Source organism: Pipistrellus hanaki (genome assembly GCF_964339955.1).
Source record: "Pipistrellus hanaki genome assembly, chromosome: 11".
In the NCBI taxonomy this organism is placed as follows: Eukaryota; Metazoa; Chordata; class Mammalia; order Chiroptera; family Vespertilionidae; genus Pipistrellus; species Pipistrellus hanaki.
Genome location: NC_140513.1, coordinates 36,888,807 through 36,908,379, shown reverse-complemented (window position 1 = coordinate 36,908,379; position 19,573 = coordinate 36,888,807). Strand labels below are relative to the sequence as shown.

The 19,573-nt window shown below is 35.6% G+C and overlaps 1 protein-coding gene and 1 long non-coding RNA gene across 2 annotated transcripts in view; both read left to right on the top strand.

Moving 5' to 3' along the window:
* Positions 1 to 19,573, top strand: part of LOC311630502 — a 760,408-nt gene that overhangs the window by 494,880 nt on the left and 245,955 nt on the right. The gene's annotated exons all lie outside the window — the stretch shown is intronic.
* ANXA1 (annexin A1) lies at positions 236 to 17,813 on the top strand. The gene is made up of 13 exons (XM_084899548.1): positions 236 to 472; positions 5,109 to 5,188; positions 5,282 to 5,390; positions 6,209 to 6,303; positions 7,975 to 8,088; positions 8,476 to 8,566; positions 10,023 to 10,102; positions 10,301 to 10,357; positions 12,083 to 12,176; positions 13,536 to 13,631; positions 14,744 to 14,802; positions 16,432 to 16,554; positions 17,464 to 17,813. The coding sequence occupies exons 2-13, from the start codon at positions 5,123 to 5,125 to the stop codon at positions 17,518 to 17,520; spliced, it is 1,041 nt and encodes a 346-aa protein (XP_084755674.1). The 5' UTR covers positions 236 to 472; positions 5,109 to 5,122; the 3' UTR covers positions 17,521 to 17,813.

Here is a 19,573-nt window from a genome sequence, read left to right as displayed (position 1 = left end):
TCACATTGAAAGGTTTTTTAAAAAAATTTTTTGTTCTCTTTTGAAGTTTAAACATTTTTCATTTTAAACCTGTTTAAGGTGGGGGGAAAGGTGTCAGTCCTTGGTATTAGGACTGGAGCAGAGAGTGCTGCATATTTGAAAATCCAGTGCCTCCTACTCCCTCTGGAAAAAAAGAAAACTGTGCAAACTAAAGATGAAAAAAAAAAAAAAATCTGTCCTTCCGTTTCTTTTCCTTTGGGTTGTCAGCTATGAGTTGGCGTGGTGAGTAGTTTTGCAAGACTTGTTTCACTTTGTGTTGGGCAAGGCTGAGGCATGTATTTCAAACAAAAGACAGCCGGTTTCTAACTTCTGGTTGCTGGGTGTGGTCGCCTTTCAAGTTCTATAAAATCTGGAGCCCAAGGCTTCAGTGCCAGTGTGAGACTTTTGGAGAAGCATCTCTCTGTGGTTCTTTGTAAGAAGGCAGAAAACAAAGGTAAGTCTTGGTTTTTCTTTTAGTTCTTTTTGGTTGTTTTTGAAAACTTCTCCCATCATGATGTTACATATGACTGCTTCTATAAGATTTATGGCTAACTGGGTTTGACATGTCTTGATAAATCTTTCCGTTGAAATTACAAGGGTTATTTGTATTTTGGGAATCACAAATTGTAGTGATTTGTTTTACTTAGTTAAGAAATATAATTTTGAAGTGTTACTTTTGCTTAACACTGACTTGTTATACTGTTGGTGAGTTCACCATGGAAAAGAAGGAAAGAATGTGTGTGTTTTTTTCCTACAAGTTGTGAGTTTCCAAGAGCTCTGGGTGCCCCACAGGGAAATCATGGTGTGGGGGGGTGCGTGTGGGGAAGGAGTCAGGCCAGGGTGGGTTTCAGGGAACTGTTTCTAAATAGCACTGTTGACATCATTTATTTTCTTTTGTAAGGAAAACGTAATAGATTCTGGCCTCATAGTGGTATCATGCCCTTTGTAATTAACATTTTTAAATTAGTGTTAGTTTTACTCATGCCATGTAAATAAATAATAAGAGGATCTGCTCATTAACCGTGTCATTTAAAGAGGGTGTGGATGGTATTCCTGTAATGTCTGTGTCATAGGCAGGTTTTCAAATGCCCATCAGGAAACCTACAGGAAGGAAACTTTCTGAGGTGTCAGATAGATAAATCACCCCTTGGGAAAACCAGATGAGGCATCTAAGTTATTCTACTTAGTAGCATGAATGGCCAAACCACTGCTTACAAAAGCACAACCCAAATCTAAAGCAGTTTACTGGTGTTGGACACATTTTCCCAAATGGAACAGATTTTTTATCATGACCATATATCTGGCCACTGTTCATTATAAATGTTCCTTCAAGAATTTTTCTCTTAGCCCATTTTGAGTGTTAAATTAAATGGCCCAAATCTACTTTTTTAATGCTAGCTCATTAAGAAAGGTGTTTTGAATTTATTTTTCTTGACTCTTTATGTCTGAAATTATATATGGACTTTGCAAAAAGTAATATTCCCCTCTGCCTGCACAAATGTATTTTTGGTGGCTGGAAGAGAAGGCCCATTGCAAAATGACTCATGTGCAGTGAAATGCTAGTTTCATCATTCTGAAGTGGCCTCTTCTCTAGAAGTTGGTCCACACCCTAGCCCCGGGTACTAACCACATCTGGCAGCTCCCCACAGTTGACTGATGTTATCAAAAGAGTCAATCATAACATTATTAAGGAACCAGATAGAGTCTCATGCTTATTAAATACTTTTTTACTCAAAGATCTGCAAAGGTTGTAGATGACATAAGCTTGCTGAGCTGATTGCTCTTAATCCTCTCTAGACCCATTAATTTATGGCTTATTTTACAAATCAGCTAAAGCAATGGCCCTATTCTTTTCCAGTGATAAATCAAAAGCAGTTTTTGAAGTAAACAAATTCATCTTTCTTTAAAATGGGATCAATTTTTATCAGAAAGATCAGAAAAGACACAATTTATGTAATATCTTCATTAAGCTAATTTTTTTCCACTTCCATCCTCTTGAGGTTAAGTTTAAGTTTGGCACGTCAGTGCTATCATGCATTTTTATATATTATTTATTCCAACACTCCTATTTTTACAATTGAAGACCCCTAGAGACCTTAAATGTTTTCCTGAAGTCTTACAATCAGCTAAAGGGAATCAAAATAGGGCTTAGAATTCCTCTATTCTCATTTTTATATTCTATAAATATAGTAGAAACAGTTGTTAACTTAGCACAGATATGTTTCCTAAATTATTAACACTCATACACTATTTATTCACTCAATAATACTAAATACAGTAACAGGCATTTTGGCCAAGATTGGAGGGATGGAATCAATAGTAGATTATCACTGCCTTCATGTAATGCTGCTGTCAAAAGATACATAAGTAGAAGGTGATAATACAGAATGGTAGGGGCTCCCCTAGTGTAAAAGCAGGATATTTGGGGAGGGCACAGAACTAATAAAGGCTTTTCGGAGGTTGCAGGGAGGTCTCTGTGACTCCTGACTTAGAAGTGAGACAAAGGGCTGTGGGCGGGGAAGAGAAAACAGCATTCCAAGCGAAGGGAACACCCAACTCCAAAGCCTGGAAGCAAAACATTTGTGAGGCTACTTTTCATAAAGTAGTTCTTCATAAGCCATGCTATTGTTCGGTCTAATTAGTTCTCTCACAAGGGTAGGTGTGAAAAGGATTTGTGAAATACAACCCAGCTGTTAATAGTTCACCATATTTGCTTTGTCATTAATCCTTTCCCTTCCTCCTTCTGCCCTCTGTAGATATTTTTTTTTCCCCTGTAACCTTTGAGAGAACACTGCAGATGTGATATCCCTATGCTTCCAAAAACTTCTGCCTGGATAAATTTAAAAAATAAGGATACAGCCATAGTGCAATTTATAAAAATAAAAAAATAAAAAAATAAAAAAATCAGTCAATTAACTTTAATCCAACAAGGCCTAGTGTTCTCAAACTGTCTAGTGGGTGCAATTGCTAATGTACCATTTCTGGAATACCTTTTTCTTACATTTAGTAAGCATAGGTCCCTCTAACATCATAGGCATACTTTTTGCACATACTTACCTTCTTTAATTCCTTGCTGAATGAGATGAAGAGAGCTCTCTTTGGACACATGCATATACAAAAAATGCTGATCTCTAGAAAGTTACGCACATTTATGCACAGATAAATGAGATTGGTAGGTTAATGTATGATCACTAACCAGATAAATTATGGAATATTGTTAATTTCCATGTAGGTCAGCCTAAGTATAAATGGCCAACTTCATCTTCAAAGATGATGTTAAGGCCTGAACAGGCAGAATGGTCTGGGCTAAAGTTTTTGGCCAAAATGTTTTTTGCTGTGGAATTTGTAAGGTGTGTTGCCATTATTATGCATTTATGTTTAAACATGCAGTTGACTTTAGGTACTTAATTAGTAGTACATGGCGATTCCTAAAATTCTTTTTAGAGCAATTCCTGACGTCTTATCCAAATCCTTGTTTCTCTAAGCTTTGTTCGGAGCTAGTGGGTCTCATTTGGCTTAGTTGAGATCCCATTCTCCTCCAATTGCTTGCATGAGATGGGTCCTACTTAGACTGCTTTTCTCTGTGAGGCCCCAAATCATTCCACACTGAAGTCTAGAAACTCAGGATATGTTCTAAAGCTGTTTCCTCTGTGGACATTGTTATGTCAAAGAACTCATTCAACCCCTTTTTCATTTTGTTTTATCTAATTAATAGAGCAATACCATTTTCTTATACTTTCCCAAGTTTATATGTTAAGAAAGTGATGGGTTATGTAAGCATCATTTTAAAGTGACAAAATGAGTGAAGTAGGGGGAAGTTCTCATAAAATTGATTTTCTAGCGTGAGTCTCATTTTAAAAATTTTATTTGACAATATCCTTAATTTTTTAAATCTCTTCTGAAGTTTTTATTTTCTAATTGAAAAGAGTAGAAATAGTCAAACATATGTTTCTATTACTATGGAAAAGTACTTTCTTTGGAGGATTCATGAGTGATCACAGCACACATGTTGAGGATTCTACTTTATGAAAGTCTTGGGTGAGATGATAAAAATGGAAATTTCAAATACCTGAAACCTTGCCACAAGTTGCTAGGTGCTTTTGATGTTCCAGTGAAAGGATAAGAAAAGGATATTCTGTAAATGCTAATAGCAACAGCACCAGATTATGTAATAGGAATTAAGCCCTTGTGCAAAATATTGTACAACATGACTTTACCTTAGGAAACAACTCCATTTAGGGGAGTGGAGAGAGAGATTAAATAATAGCACATCATATAGTTCCTCCTGCCAGACCACCCAATAGTAATTTGGACAATCCCATAATAATTAAGGGGAGATAGTTTCTGCTTTGGAGATTATTTCCCTCATGCATTTAATCTCATTACCTGGAACTGCAGTTCTTTTCTTGCAGGCGTGGATCGAAATACTGTCTGAACATGCTGTTAAGGAATCTGGTTACGGTTTCCCTCATGAGTCATTTAGCTTCACGCGAAGAATTTACAACGGCATAGATTATCCTCCCAGTCTCCCTGACAAATATTCATGGGCGTAGTCTCCTGAGGGATCAACAGAAGGGAGTGGAGAGATATCAGCATAGACCTGGGGCATAGGCTCCTAAAAACAGAAGCCCAGACAGAAAGTATCAGTGGGGGCTTCTTTTGTGGGTAACACGGAAAATATATCAGTCGTTCACACACTTCAGGTGTCCAAAATATTCATGGCCGACATTCTATCCACTGAGCCAAACCAGCTAGGGCTGGTCTGTAAGTTTAGAGCAATGAAGTTAATCACTAGCTCCTCTCTTCAGCCTATATGTTGTTTACAGTAGTCCTCTGATTCCTAAAAGGCAGGGACTGGATAAGCCAGAAAGAGGCAAATTTCTGAGTGGAGATTATTGGTGCCTATTCAAGGGTAAGATTCTCCATTTAAAAACTTACACCTAGAACTTTAATTATGCTTCTAAGAGTAATATCCTGGTAAGTCAAGTCAAGGCTACTCTAATATGTGTTGTGTATGTAGGGGAATGGAGTGATGTATATGTGTGGTGAATTTGTGGATTGTAAAAGCATCTATCTGTTTTTCTTTCCAGAAACTTCTTTAAAAATGGCAATGGTATCAGAGTTCCTCAAGCAGGCCTGGTTCATTGATAATCAAGAGCAGGAATACCTCGTAAGTCAAGTGACAATAACATAACTTAGTTAAACCTTAAAAAGGAAACGAATAGGAGTGAACGGACATTAATTTTCTCTCTCTCATCCACAGCAAACTGTTAAAACATCCAAAGGTGGTCCTGGGTCAGCAGTGTACCCCTTTCCCGGCTTCAATGCATCCTCAGATGTTGCTGCCTTGGATAGAGCACTAACAGTGAAAGGTAAGGAAGTCTTCCTGAACAGTCCCCTCCTGCACACCTCAGAATGGCTGTCTCAATGGCTGGTGAAAAGCAGATATGTGCATTGGAAAAAGCCTGTTTCATTTTGAAGATAAGACTTCTTTATCCAATCAAGCTATACTTCCTTTCTTATCACTTAAAACAAATGGTTAAATCTGGAGAATCTCTACTGCCATTACAGATATCCTTACCAGCTCATGTCTGGCATAAACTCAACACTGAAACCAACACCGCTGCTCACATGGAGGGTCTGAATTAAGATCAAACACTGTAACAGGGAGAGTCAGGGCCAAGGTCCTTTTCCTTTCTCATGCATCTGAGAAAGCTTCCCTTTGAGGAGAGTAGTTGCATCTATATCAGCGTTTTTCAACCGCTGTTCCGCGGCACACTAGTGTGCCGCGAGATGTTGCCTGGTGTGCCGTAGGTGCAGACAAGACAAGAATTTTATAATTTTTCACTATTTTGTTTACTTAAAATTTCATAATAAAGTAATTATAAAATACTTTCTTTGTGTTTATTTGATTCCTATTCAAGAGAATTACTTTATATTAATATATAGTCAATATAGGCACAGAGTTAAATTTTTTAACATTTTCTAATGGTGGTGTGCCTCGTGATTTTTTTTCATGAAACAAGTGTGCCTTTGCCCAAAAAAGGTTGAAAAACACTGATCTATATGATCCCTTTTTCTTGGTTTGTTAAGAACTTCATTTGGAGCACCTTGATAATGAATCATTTAATGTCGGTTGTTAATGAGGAACAACATTGATTTTAAAAGGAAAGCAACCCTTTATTTCCAGGTGTGGATGAAGCAACCATCATTGACATTCTGACTAAGAGAACCAATGCCCAGCGCCAACAGATCAAAGCAGCTTACCTCCAGGAAAAAGGAAAGGTGGGTTGGAGTGGTAAATTTAGACATTCCGTTTCAGTTGCATTTGTACTAACCATGGGTTTTGAAACACAGTTACCTAGTTCCTATTACAACTACTATGGCTGGGATTGCAGTATTTATCCACTTGATTGCAATCAAATCAATCCCGGCAAATTTATTGATTTCATACTTTTGTCCTAGTGGTGTAGGTTCTTTGCAGATGTGTTCTGCATTGGGGGCAGGTCTTTAATTTCAACATAGCAAACATCAAAATTTCTGTGGGCGATAAGGAATAGGTTCTGGTTGAAATGTGTCTTCTGGCTAAAATTTAAACCTAGTTAAGGCCTAAGTGTAAAGTTTATACATGTAATTCTACTTGTTAATGTAAGAAACATCTAAACCTGTAGAGAATTTTCATGAATTTATTTGAGCCAAACTAATGACAATTGCCAGGAAGTAGAATGTGAAGTTTTACAGCTTATTTTATACATTAGAATCAAAGGAGGAGACATAAGGAGGGATACATGAATTTCATTATTTTTAGATTAAGGGGGCAGGATAAAGCAAAAACAGGGAATTCTCTGGGTTTGGATGAAAAGTAAAATGGAGAGACACATTTTATTTAGGGTGGGTGCAGGGTAGTTAATGAACAGTTACTGCACCTAGGGATGGTTTGTGAGGAAGATAACAATGAGGGTTCTGTGATCTAGTGCTCTGATGGGGGTGGGTGTGCCCTGAGGGGTCTGGAAAAGGTAATCACTCTGACATTTTATATGCAAAAAAACATTTTACTGGCTCACTGCAGGTCAAGATTGACCTTTGTCAAGGAAGCTGCGGGTCTAGTACCTGACTACCTGCCACAACCAGCTTTCAGTGAGGAAACCTATGTTCATACTATCCTATTGGGTTACTTTCTGTCTCTGAGTTTGTAAGGCTCTCCATGCAAGCCTCTCCTGAGCTTGTCAGGTTTAGTATGTGCCCCCCCCCCTCCTTTTTTTTTTCTTTTTTTTTGCCCACACCACTTTAAAAGTAAGCTTTGTATTTTTTACACCAAACAAGGGCAGTGTTTCTTAAGGAATGCACTTAGGAAACTACATGTCAGTGTTTGATTATAGTGCTGCTTTGAGCAGTGCAAACCTCAAAGTTTGGAAAAATTGTTAATACATTATATATACTTTTGAGAATTCTTACTACAGTTTCTGTTAATACACAACCCTATGCTTTGAGCTTTGTGATTTCTTCCCTGTATAAAAAAAGATTGAGAACACTGTCCTATAGGGAGGATAAATTGTGATGGAAGGAAACTTGATTTGGGGTGGTGAACATACCACATTACGATAGACAGATGACATATTATAGAATTGTACATAAGAAACATATGTAATTTTATTAACCTATATCACCACAATAAATTCAATAAAAAAATAGCTTCACAGGTAAGAAATAGAAAAATGAAAAATATTAAAAAATAAGTTATCAATAAACTTAATAAAATTTCATTCTAATCACTCTAAAAGGTTAAGATAACATCCTAAAAATCTTGTGCCTTTTGTATGCAAAGGGAGGAGCTCTAAGTATTGTTGAGTTTGGGAATCAGCAATAAAATTACCTAAAGGTCCGGTAACCCTACATTGCTGTGTAATCTAGCACTGTTACTTATTGGAAGCCCTGATTCTAATCTCTTTCTTGCAGCCCTTGGATGAAGTTCTGCGGAAGGCCCTGAGAGGTCACCTTGAGGAAGTTGCCTTGGCTCTACTGAAAACTCCAGCCCAGTATGATGCGGAAGAACTTCGGGCTGCCATGAAGGTAAATGCCTGATTTAGGAAAAACTTCTTTCCTGAAAAGAATGTGTAGATCAAATCCACTTAGGCCTCTTATTGTGTCTTCAACATCTAGTATAGGGCCTATCAATTAAGGGAATAAAATGATCAATTAATTAAAATTGTCATTCATCGCTGTGTTATTCCCATGCTCATCATGTCACTATATCAGTCATATATCTCACCTTTGATATCTTTGTCCAAAATATTGGTTCAAAAGCCATTTTGTTTCTAGAGCAATATACCAGATATAACTAATTGTAATTACTACATATTGTGGGAAATGTACTAAATGCCAGATTCAAACAAATTTCAGGACACAAAAACTAGTTGATGCTCTCAAGTGAAGATTTTCCTCTTCCTTTTAATTCAGGGCCTTGGAACTGATGAAGACACCCTGAATGAAATTCTGGCATCAAGAACTAACAGGGAAATCAGAGAAATTAACAGAGTCTATCGGGAAGGTAAGTTTTAATGTCCAATAGTCCAAGTGCCTTAGTTGGAAAAGGAAATGCGATATGCTTTTCTTAAAATTGAGTGTGGGTGTTAATGAAGGGGACTTTGAAACTCTACATACTAAATTTATTTTTATTGTTTTCACATGTCTACTGTGATCACACACTGTTACTGGATAGCATTCAATTTGTTGGGGTGCTGAAGTGAGACGACGTTTGCACTTTTAATAAAGTGTCCCTCTAAGACTAATGGTATTGTAATTCCATAGTATTGTAATGGAAGTCAATTCAAAGCATTAAATTCAAAGAATTTCCTAAGTGGAGATGATGAGATTTATTTTGGAAAAGATAACAATAAAAATAAAATCTCCAAAAAAAAATTCTCCATTTGTCCTTGGAAAGTTAAAGAGCTAGGTACTTACAATCCTGTGATGGAAATTCGTACCATTATGAACTTTAGCATTGTGCAGGTAAAGGATTTGTTTATTCTTTATGTCTAGTTGCATCCATAGGAATGAAAGAAAAGCCATTGCTCATTTATTCTATTCAGTGAAACAGCTCATTTAAATGATATACTCAACACTGAGCATTACTGGGTCCTTCCTATTTTCCTTATCTAGTTTCCCAAACCAATATGCAGCATCTGGACTTTTCATCCCAAGCACAGAGAATACAATGGCCCTTGCATTTTGGTTTTGGAGCAATTTAATAAAAGGATCAGAATAAGAGAGATTTCAACCTCATTTTCAGCATTTATCTCATTATCAATATTGATCTTAATTCATTTATAAGTAATAATAATCAAAAGGGGCATTGTTTTTAGTTTTTTTTTTTCAATAAAACATAGTTTACAAAGGGAAATAACCTTATTTTCCCATTATACCCAAGATATAGTCTACTGCTAGCTTATTAAATTGTTCCATCTGCTGGTTAATTATAAATTCAGTTAATTTTTTCCTAATACAGCATTATTTTGCATAGTTAAACAAGGGTGTTTATAAAATAAATTTAAGTCTATCTATATACATATATTACTAAACTATATTATATATGCCCATAATTAAAATGAATGAATAATCTGTGTTCAAGCAAGCACCTTTGGTTTATTCTTTTAAATAACTGTTCTATTCCATCACATTGCTAAAATTCTGGCATGTTTATTTCAGAAATAACTATTTAATACCTATGAAATTCATATTAGCAAAAGCTCTGTGACTGAAGGTTTTCATTCACAGTATTGTCTAAATTGCTTTCATTGCCTTATAGAATATAAATTTGATGATCCAGAGTTTTACTTGGTCCAATATCCCTATTTTTTATTTTTTAAAAATTATATTTTGAATACATTCCATAAGTCATTGAACATTTGGCATTGACATTTTTTAGCCAATATAGAGATGCCTAGTATTATAAAGATCACCATTATTTATCTTTAATTTACTGAAAAAAATATCTTATTTTTCAGAATTGAAGAGAGACCTGGCTAAAGACATCACCTCAGACACCTCCGGAGATTACCGGACAGCTTTGCTCACTCTGGCTAAGGTATAATTCACGCGGTTCAGGGAAGGCCTCTTCTTTTATGAAGTGTAAAATTTTAGATTTTATCTCACTCTAAAGATGAGCAATTGACTCTCTTTTTTCTCAAAGTATATTATTTATTTGATTTTAAGGGAATTAAATGAATCATGTGATTCCATGCTAATAAACAACTTACCAAGAGAATGGGATTTTTTTTTTCAGGGTGACCGGGCTGAGGACTTTTCCTTAAATGAGGACATGGCTGATTCAGATGCCAGGGTAAGAATACTTCCTACCTCAACTGGGTCCTGCCTTAAGTGAGGTCACACCGATGACCACCACAGGAAAGCAAGCCTCAAGAGGCCAAGGGCACCTAACATTCATTCCCTGAATCATGGGCACTGTTCTGTACTTGAGCAATCCAAGAAAAAGAAATGCAGTCTTGATGATTTCAATAGATCTTATTATTCGTAAAGTAGGAAAGGGTTGAAAGGGAACAATGAGAATTTGATTGGTTGTTCCACAGAATTGTTATATTAAGAAAACTTTGATTTTTCTTTTACCAGGCATATTTTTTTATTAAGTGAAGTGGAAAGAGTAAGCACATCTAACATTCTTTTAACAATGAACTTGGAATGGCTTGTAGATACAAGCTTACATTATAAAAATATTATAGTAATGATATTATAATTGTAAAACAATTATAATAACATATTTATATACTTTCAAATATATTGTTATATATCATTTCAGTGAGGTTGCTGGTTATTAATATGCCAGTCCATTGGCAACATTAGAAAGTGGCACCATTTTAGGGTTTGGAATTTCTGTTAAAAAATAAAACTATTATTTGCATACGCCTTCCTCTTGGGATAGCATTATCTCTATAAATTCATTACAGTGAGACAGAATTGAAAGATATTTCTCCACCCCACTCGCTTCACAGTAACAGTACATTATCTTGCACATAATAGGCATTCATTAACTTTTTGAAGAATAAATGCATACTAACAAATCAGTTTGCCTGAAAAGTCCAAAATAACATGTCCATTGGAAGTATGACCATTTTAATAGAAATTGTGTAAGTAAAATAAAGAACTGAAGTTAGTATTTGAATAATTATCTATACTAAAAAGTATTCTTATTTGCTTATGACATTTTAAAAAATATATTTTATTGATTTTTTTACAGAGAGGAAGTGAGAGGGATAGAGTTAGAAACATTGATGAGAGAGAATCATCGATCAGTTGCCTTTTGCACACCCCCTACTGGGGATGTGCCCGCAACCAAGGTACATGCCCTTGACCGGAATCGAACCCGGGACCTTTCAGTCCTCAGGCCGAAGCTCTATCCACTGAGCCAAACCGGTTTCGGTATGCTTATGACATTTTTAAATTTGCTTTCTATTTTAAGACTATCAGAACTCTAAGATGTATATTTATAGCAGCTACTTGGATTAGTGTGTTCCAAGAGAATGATGGCAATTAAGATTTTAAAGTTAACAGAACAATGTGTGATAATAAAGGGGATTATCTTTTTCATTTACAAAAGAGGAAAACCTATTCTTTAATAAGGCTAAATTATTTTCCTAAGATTACAGAATTATTAAGTTATGGAGTCAAAATTTGAATTTAGAAATTCTAACATCAAAATTCAAGACCTAGGTTATTTATGGTTGAATTGTTGATTTTTTTAATACCATTTGCTGATAATTACTTTGAACAATTAAAAGTAAGTGAAAATTAGAGAGGTCCTTGGAGTTATCTTAATATAGAATGTAATGTCAAAGCAATTTAATTCATCAAACGTTTCTTCTTCAAACATATATTCAGTCTCTAATATTTGCAAGGCACCTTGAGAGATACTGTTGAAGATACTCTCAATCTTAGCAACGTGTATTCTGATCCTTTTGGATACAAAGCAGATGCCTAGAAAATATTAGCATTCTCATGCAGATATTAAGTCAGCAGATGGTCAAGCATCTATTTTTGTGTTTCTTGACAGGCATTATATGAAGCAGGAGAAAAGAGAAAAGGGACAGATGTGAACGTGTTCACTACCATTCTTACCGGCAGGAGCTATCCCCACCTTCGCAGAGGTAAGAAGAAAAAACCCGTTTATAGAAGACACAATTTTTTTTTTTTGGACAAATAAGAGAAAGGAAAACATAAAGTCTTAATCAGCAGCTTCACTCAATACACCCAATGAATATTGTATAGGGCTTCTGGCCCCTTATTGATCTTTGTGCATTCAATTTTGTATAGGGATCATTTTATAGTATTTGAAACACCTTTTGTGACTTTGGCATTAGAGAATTATTTCTTTATTTTCACTATTTCTATTCCCCCAAAATATCTGGAGCAGCTGTGACAAAGAATATACATACAATAGAACACATGAAATTACAATAAAGAAAAACAAAAAACTCAGAACTGAATTAAAAAAATAAAAGTGCATGTAGATGCTCCAGAAACAAAAACCAAAAGGAGTTTTTCCCTTTGAGCACAGATTTTGCTGAGCCTACTGGAAGCCACAGCAAATAGAACATCATAATAATTACCTAAAGTTTAGTACCTAATAGCTAGAGGCCTGGTGCACGAAATTCATGCACAGGGGTGTGTCTCCCTTGGCCCAGCCTGTACCCTCTCCAATCTGGGATGCCTCAAGGGATATCTGACTGCCCAATTAGGCCCAATTCCAGTAGGGCAGTTGGATATCCCTCTCACAATTCAGGAATGCTGACTCCAACTGTTCATCTACCTGCCTTCCTGATTGCCCCTAACCACTTCTGACTACCATCCTGATCACCCCTTAACCACTCCCCTGCCAGCATGATTGATACCTAACTGCTCCCCTGCCAGCCTGATTACCCCTAATTTCCCTCCAATGCAGACCTGGTTACCCCTAAATGCCCTCCCCTATAGGCTTGATCACCCCCAACTGCCCATCCTTGCAGGTCTGGTACCTCCCAACTGCCCTCCTCTGCTGGCCATCTTATGGTGGCCATCTTGTGTCCACATGGGGGCAGCCATCTTGTGTGTAGGAGTGGTTGTCAATTTGCATATTAGTCTTTTGTTAGGATAGCACACTGATTTCTAATGCCAAAATTAAGTGAAACTTACTATACAGATTTTTATATAAGTGAAAATCTATTTGCTTTGGCACTTAGCTCTGATGTAGCAAATGTTATGATTGTCAATCACATGCCATTTTTAATAAATGTCAACACTTGCAAAATTTTCCCCCAAATATACAAGAACACCAAAACAGCCATGTGACTTACATTCCTAGGGCAAGATGAAGTATCCAAAATATACTCAGTTCAGTAATTAGCTTTAAAATTGTTGTGAAGTACAGTCATCACAAGGAGTGCTTTGAGTCAATTGCCCCGATTTTGCTAAAATTTGCTAAAGACTGGGATGCTTTCTACATCTCTTAATTTAAATATCACATTCAGTGTTTCAGAAGTACACCAAGTACAGTAAGCATGACATGACCAAAGTCCTGGACCTGGAGATGAAAGGTGACATCGAGAAATGCTTCACCACTATCGGTATGTAGTCCTGGACGGAGAAGAATTTTCTAAGTGAAAATTGCGTTATCATTGCTGTCCCATAATTAAAAAATAAAACAAAACAGAGCAAAACCAAAAGTGAAATAACTCAGATATAGTTCATCTAAGCTTCAGAGAGAGGCAACATGTAAGCTAATGGGAATGCATAGTTAGCTAAATGTATACAATGGCCTTCTTAATAATAACAGATATCATTCCCTTTAGAAAAAAACAGATATGCAGGTGGAAAATATTACTGAGCCCCCACTTATGCCACAAGATGCAGCAGGCTGGATGTAGCACAGAGGAAAGTCAGAATGGTCATTAAGGTGGAATTTGCAATTAGATAACAGGTTCAAATCCTGGTCTGTCAACTTGCCAACTGAATAATCCTAGGCAAGCTCAGAAGTTTTGATTCAGTAGTTCTCTGGTAGCTTCTGACAAGGTCTTTAAAAGAAAAGGACATTGAAGTTCTCTCATGTTTTTCAGCTGACCAGGTAGGGCTGAGAGCCTGTGCTCTAAAGCAGCTTCTCAAACATTAATTGTGCACAGGAATCCCCTGGAAATTTTCTCAAAACACAGATTCCCGTCTTACTAGGTCTGGCATGGGGCCTGGGATTCTGCATTTCTAACAAACTCCCAGGTGATACCAATTCTTTTGGTCCAAGGGTAACACTTTGAGTAGCAAACTAGATCATCTTACTAACTGACCATCTGTTAGTGTTTTACTTGGCAGCTGCCTTTTACAGCCAGTCTTTTCCACTTTTTCCTTGTTATGACATGAAAAAAAGTATGTATTGTATGCCAATATGGCTTTTAACACCAACTGGTTTCCACATTTCTAAGAAGAGTATGCTCAGAATAGCACGAAGCTGCTATTGTTTGTCTTTAAGATAATAGGAGAGAGGTGATGGTGTTATGAGGAAAGACTATTGAAAACCAAGAGACTAGCTTCTCATAAACCAAGTATCCCATATTGAGAAGCCAGGTGAGAAATAGGAGTGAATAGAATCTCGCTTGTTGCAAAACCCAGTATCTCCTATTTCTTTCATATGTGTCTTTCTTCTTTTGGGGTATATAAATATGTCAACTAAAATTTGCCTCTCTTGCAGTGAAATGTGCCACAAACAAACCAATGTACTTTGCTGAGAAGCTTCATCAGGCCATGAAGGTAAGATTCTACTTATATGATTTGCTTAGGAGGGACATTATTGTTAGTGGAGAGAACACAAAACTTCTAATTGTTGGAAAACCACACAGTTTTGTAAATATATTTTCATTGATTTCAGAGAGGAAGGGAGAGGGGGAGGAGAGAAATAGAAATACCAATAATGAAAGAGAATCATTGATTGGCTGCCTCCTGCACACCCCATACTGGGGATTGAGCCTGAAACCTGGGCATGTGCCATAGACTGGAATCAAACCCTTTATTCCATAGGCCGATGCTTTAGGGCATAAAAACCCCAAATATTTTAATATTTTCCCATTTAAAAGAATCATGGTTCCATCCAATGCAAGAGGTAATACACTTCCTTATTAGAATAAAATGGTTAGATTTGTGGTATTTTTTATAGGTAAGATGGTAAGTTGAGCTTGTAGGTAATTTGTGAGTTACTCATGCTTTGCATAAAAGCAGAGTCAGCATAGGGAAGGGTGATATAATTTCACTTTTAATGTGTGCTTTTAGTAACCTACATCTGCTAAGGTTGTGAGTTTTACAACCTCTCCTTTTCTAAGTTTAATTTGTTTTTTATTGGTCTGTCTTCCATGCCACGGGTTAATATGTCATCCTAAGCTTTTAAGATGTGCTAAGATCACCGAAGTAGAAGGCATTATTAAGATGTATTGAGATGCACTTCAGCCACTTTAACTCTATTCTCTGGTTTGCATCATATTATGTAGGATGCCACCTATATACTTATACTGTGAAAGTTATGAAGTTGTCTTTTTATTTTTCCTTTTAACATTTCCAAAAGAAGGAAGTCAAGAATGAGAGGGGGGGTGGTAACCATTCAATTAATGGGAAAGTGTCCTTATGAAACAATAGGCATTGTGCCATTATGTTCTAGGCAGTATAGTCTCTGAGCCCACGTCCGCTCTGTTTAGTGGGCTAATCCGATGGGCAATGCTGTTGTAGAAGAGAAGAGTGTCCTCTCCCCCTAGACTTTGGATGTCAATGTAGCCTTGTTCTCAGCTAAACTAAGACCCTGATAGTGAAAAGGAATTAGCCAGATGTGAACAGGGTAGAAGAGATGGGGAGATACAGTAAGGTTGGCCCAAGAGGAGGAGGCAGCATTACCCTTTCAAGATAATAAATCCAGTTAGAGTGATGGTGCATGTGGAAGAAGAGATTGTAGAATTAGGCAGGGCATTTCAAGCCCAGACAAAATGCTTGGTTTTTTATCCTATGAGAAAAAGACCATTGAAGGTTTTTAAGTAGGTCAATTAGATTACCAGATTTGCAATTTAGATAGTTCACTGTATTTGTAATTATTGAACAGTTTAGAGAAAGAAAAGACTGGGTGGTGGAAGGCCAATTAGGAGGCTGTAAAAGCTCTCTGATGTAGCAATTGGGGTCTTGTCATTTTATTACCACTTGTGTAAAGTGTGTGTGTATGTGACAGTGTGTGTGTATGTGTGTGTGTGTGTGTGTGTGTGTGTGTGTGTGTGTTTTAATGTAGAGATTGTTCCTCTATATAACTATTGATATATGAGTTAACAAAAGAGCTTTGTATTCAAACCCATATCCTGCTATATTATGAGTAATAATAAACAAGTAACCCTCACTTGTTTTGGATAGGGTGTTGGAACACGTCATAAGATATTGACCAGGATTATGGTTTCCCGTTCTGAAATCGACATGAATGACATCAAAGCATGCTATCAGAAGTTGTATGGTATCCCTCTCTGCCAAGCCATCATGGTATGTTGTGATTTTCATAATTCTACCCACACAAATTATAATTCTTTTTGAAAGAAAAAGTCTGACTTACTATATATATAAATTTTATATGCAAAATTAATTCATTATATTAAGATATATAATTTATAAGTAAATTTAACTTTTGCTGGTAAATTCTACTAATAAGTTCTGTACTGAAAAAAAATACTCAAAATTTTCAGCATTCATAGAACATTTAGTTTCTCATACATAAATTTAGCAACCGAAATATTATTAGTAAGGAGATATAATGATTTATTTTGCAAAGAATGTTGATCAGAGGGTTAGAGACTTATTATTCTAAGCTTTTCTTTAATTTTTGTCATATGTGATATGTATAAAATACATGTTCATGTGCTCTCATTATAATGTTAAGAAATAAAATATAATGCTAACAGGTAAAGGCAAGTCAAGGGTTTTGAAAGATAGGTGACTAAATTCAATTTGTTACATATAACGAATAACTGTAATCTACTGAGAAAAATCACAAGCTTATAACTTTCTCTGGTGAATGAGTCAGATATACCTTAAGATCTGAAATGATTGTTTTGTTGTATTTACTCAATTCTGCATGACATCTTATTCTTGGAAAATAATAGCTCTAATACACAACATAATCAACTCAGAGAAGTTCACAATCTAAATCTTGACAGTTATTGCTTTTACATAATAACCCACTAAAAAATATCAGTTATCTGCTATATAAATTAAGTATATTATTAATTAGGTAAATAATATTCTTATCGAAGATCCTAGATAATTGATGTACTGTGATGTATGTTCTACTCCTCTTCAGTCTACTAAGATTATAATTGCTCTGTTATTTAAAAACACTTTATATTGATTATGGTTTCAAGTAGCATTAAGTCATACTCTATTTTTAATCAACAGGATGACACCAAAGGAGATTATGAAAAAATCCTGGTGTCTCTCTGCAGAGGACAGTAAACATTCCTTTGATGATTTCAAGCTTTTTGATCAGAAGATTTTTTAAATCATATCTTTTCATGCCATGTTATAGATTTAAATAGGAAAGTTTCTTCAGCAGGATTAGTCTAGCTAATTGCTTTCTGAAAACTATAGCCTATAAATCATTTTTATATCACAACTCTGTATAATAGAGATAAGTTTTTAAAAAATATATTTGCCCCAAACTGTAAAACCCCATAACAGATTGTTCTGTTAACATTACCTGAAAAAGATGTTTATGTAACAGAAAATAAAATGATTTTACAGGACAATTGGTGTGTTACTGGTTCTTCTGTCTCGATTTTCTTCTGTGTGTAATGTAGTGGTTTAATTTAAAATCAGGGGATAGGAGCCTGCGTACTAAACTATAATCATTTAATGAGATATATATTACATATTACAGAGTTATAAAATAGATTTCTTATATTTTATCACCTTGGTACAGATTATCGAGAGTGTTTCTGTCTAATAATGGATTTATTGCATCAGTGATTGTAATAATTGGACATTCTGCTATTTTTGTGAATTAGTGTAAAGAAAAAATAGCAACAGCAATAAAAAATTCTCACTTAAAAAAAAATAAGTTGCATGCTCAGTTTTCTAAGAAAATGTCAAACTGTTTTTCCAGAGTAGCTGAATCATTTTACTTTTTCACATAAGCATACAAGTGATCTAGTTTCTCCATAGCTTTACCAGCATTTGGTATTATTGCTATTTTGTATTTTTGCATTGTTGTCTTTTTATTGTTGAGTTTTGAGAATTCTTTATGTAGTCTAGATACCAGTGTTTTGTCAAATATGTGGTTTTCAAAATTTTTATTTCAGTATATAGCTTGTCTTTTTATCTTCTTAATAAAATCTTCCTCAGAGCCAGTATATTAAATTTTAATGAGGCCCAGTTTTTTAATTTTTTTTTATTTATTGTGTTTTCAGTGTCACATATACAGACTCTTTACCTAACCTTAGATCCTAAAATTTTTCTTCTGTTTTCTTTTGCCTAGAAATGTTATAGTTCCATTTTACAATTAAGTTTGTAATCATTTTGAACTATTTCCTCTCTCCCTTCCACTCACTCTAAAAATCAATGGGGAAAATATATCCTCCAATGAGGATTAACAAACAAACAAACAAATAAAAAAGAACAAAACATCTGAACAGGCACCTCACCAGAGATATTAATGTGGTAAGTAAGCATATGACAAGATGTGCAACATCCTATGTCATTAGGGAATTGCAAATTAAAACAACAATGAGATACTGCTACACACCTGTTAGGATGGCTAAAATTCATCCCATTTAGGAGCAATAGGTATGCACAAATATCACTCACAGGAACTTAAAATGGTACAGCCATTTGTAAAGACAGGCAGTTTCTTACAAAGTTTAAGTGTCATTGTGCAATTCAGCAATCACACTGCTAGGTAGTTACTCAAATGAGCGGAAAAGTTATAACCACACAAAACCTTGCACACAAATGATTATACCACTTTAATCATATCCAAACTTTGGGAGCAACCAAGATGTCCATCAGTAGGTGAAAAGATAAACAAACTGCGCTATATACACACAATGGAATATCTATTATTCGGTGATAAAAAGAAATGATGTATCAAGACATGGAGGAACCTTAAGTGCATATTGCTGAATTAAAGGAGCTGACCTGAAAAGGCCACATACTGTATGATTCCAACTACATGACATTCTGAAACAGGCAACAGTATGGAGACAGCAAAATGATGGGCAGTTGCCAGGGGTTCAGGGAAGGTAGAAGGGATGAATAAATAAAGCACTGGACATTTTTAGGCTAGTTAAATTATTTTGTAAATATTGTGGTAGTGGATACATGCATTACGCAAACCTACAAAACTATTACAACTACAATTATGTAAATTATAAATTTTAGTTAATAATAATGTGTCAATATTGGTTCATCATTACTTCTGCCACATTATTTTCATTACAAGCAGGGCACAAGAATGCTCAGATTTAAGAGAAGGGTAATTACATTTCACCTCTTAAAGGAGAAGTGGCAT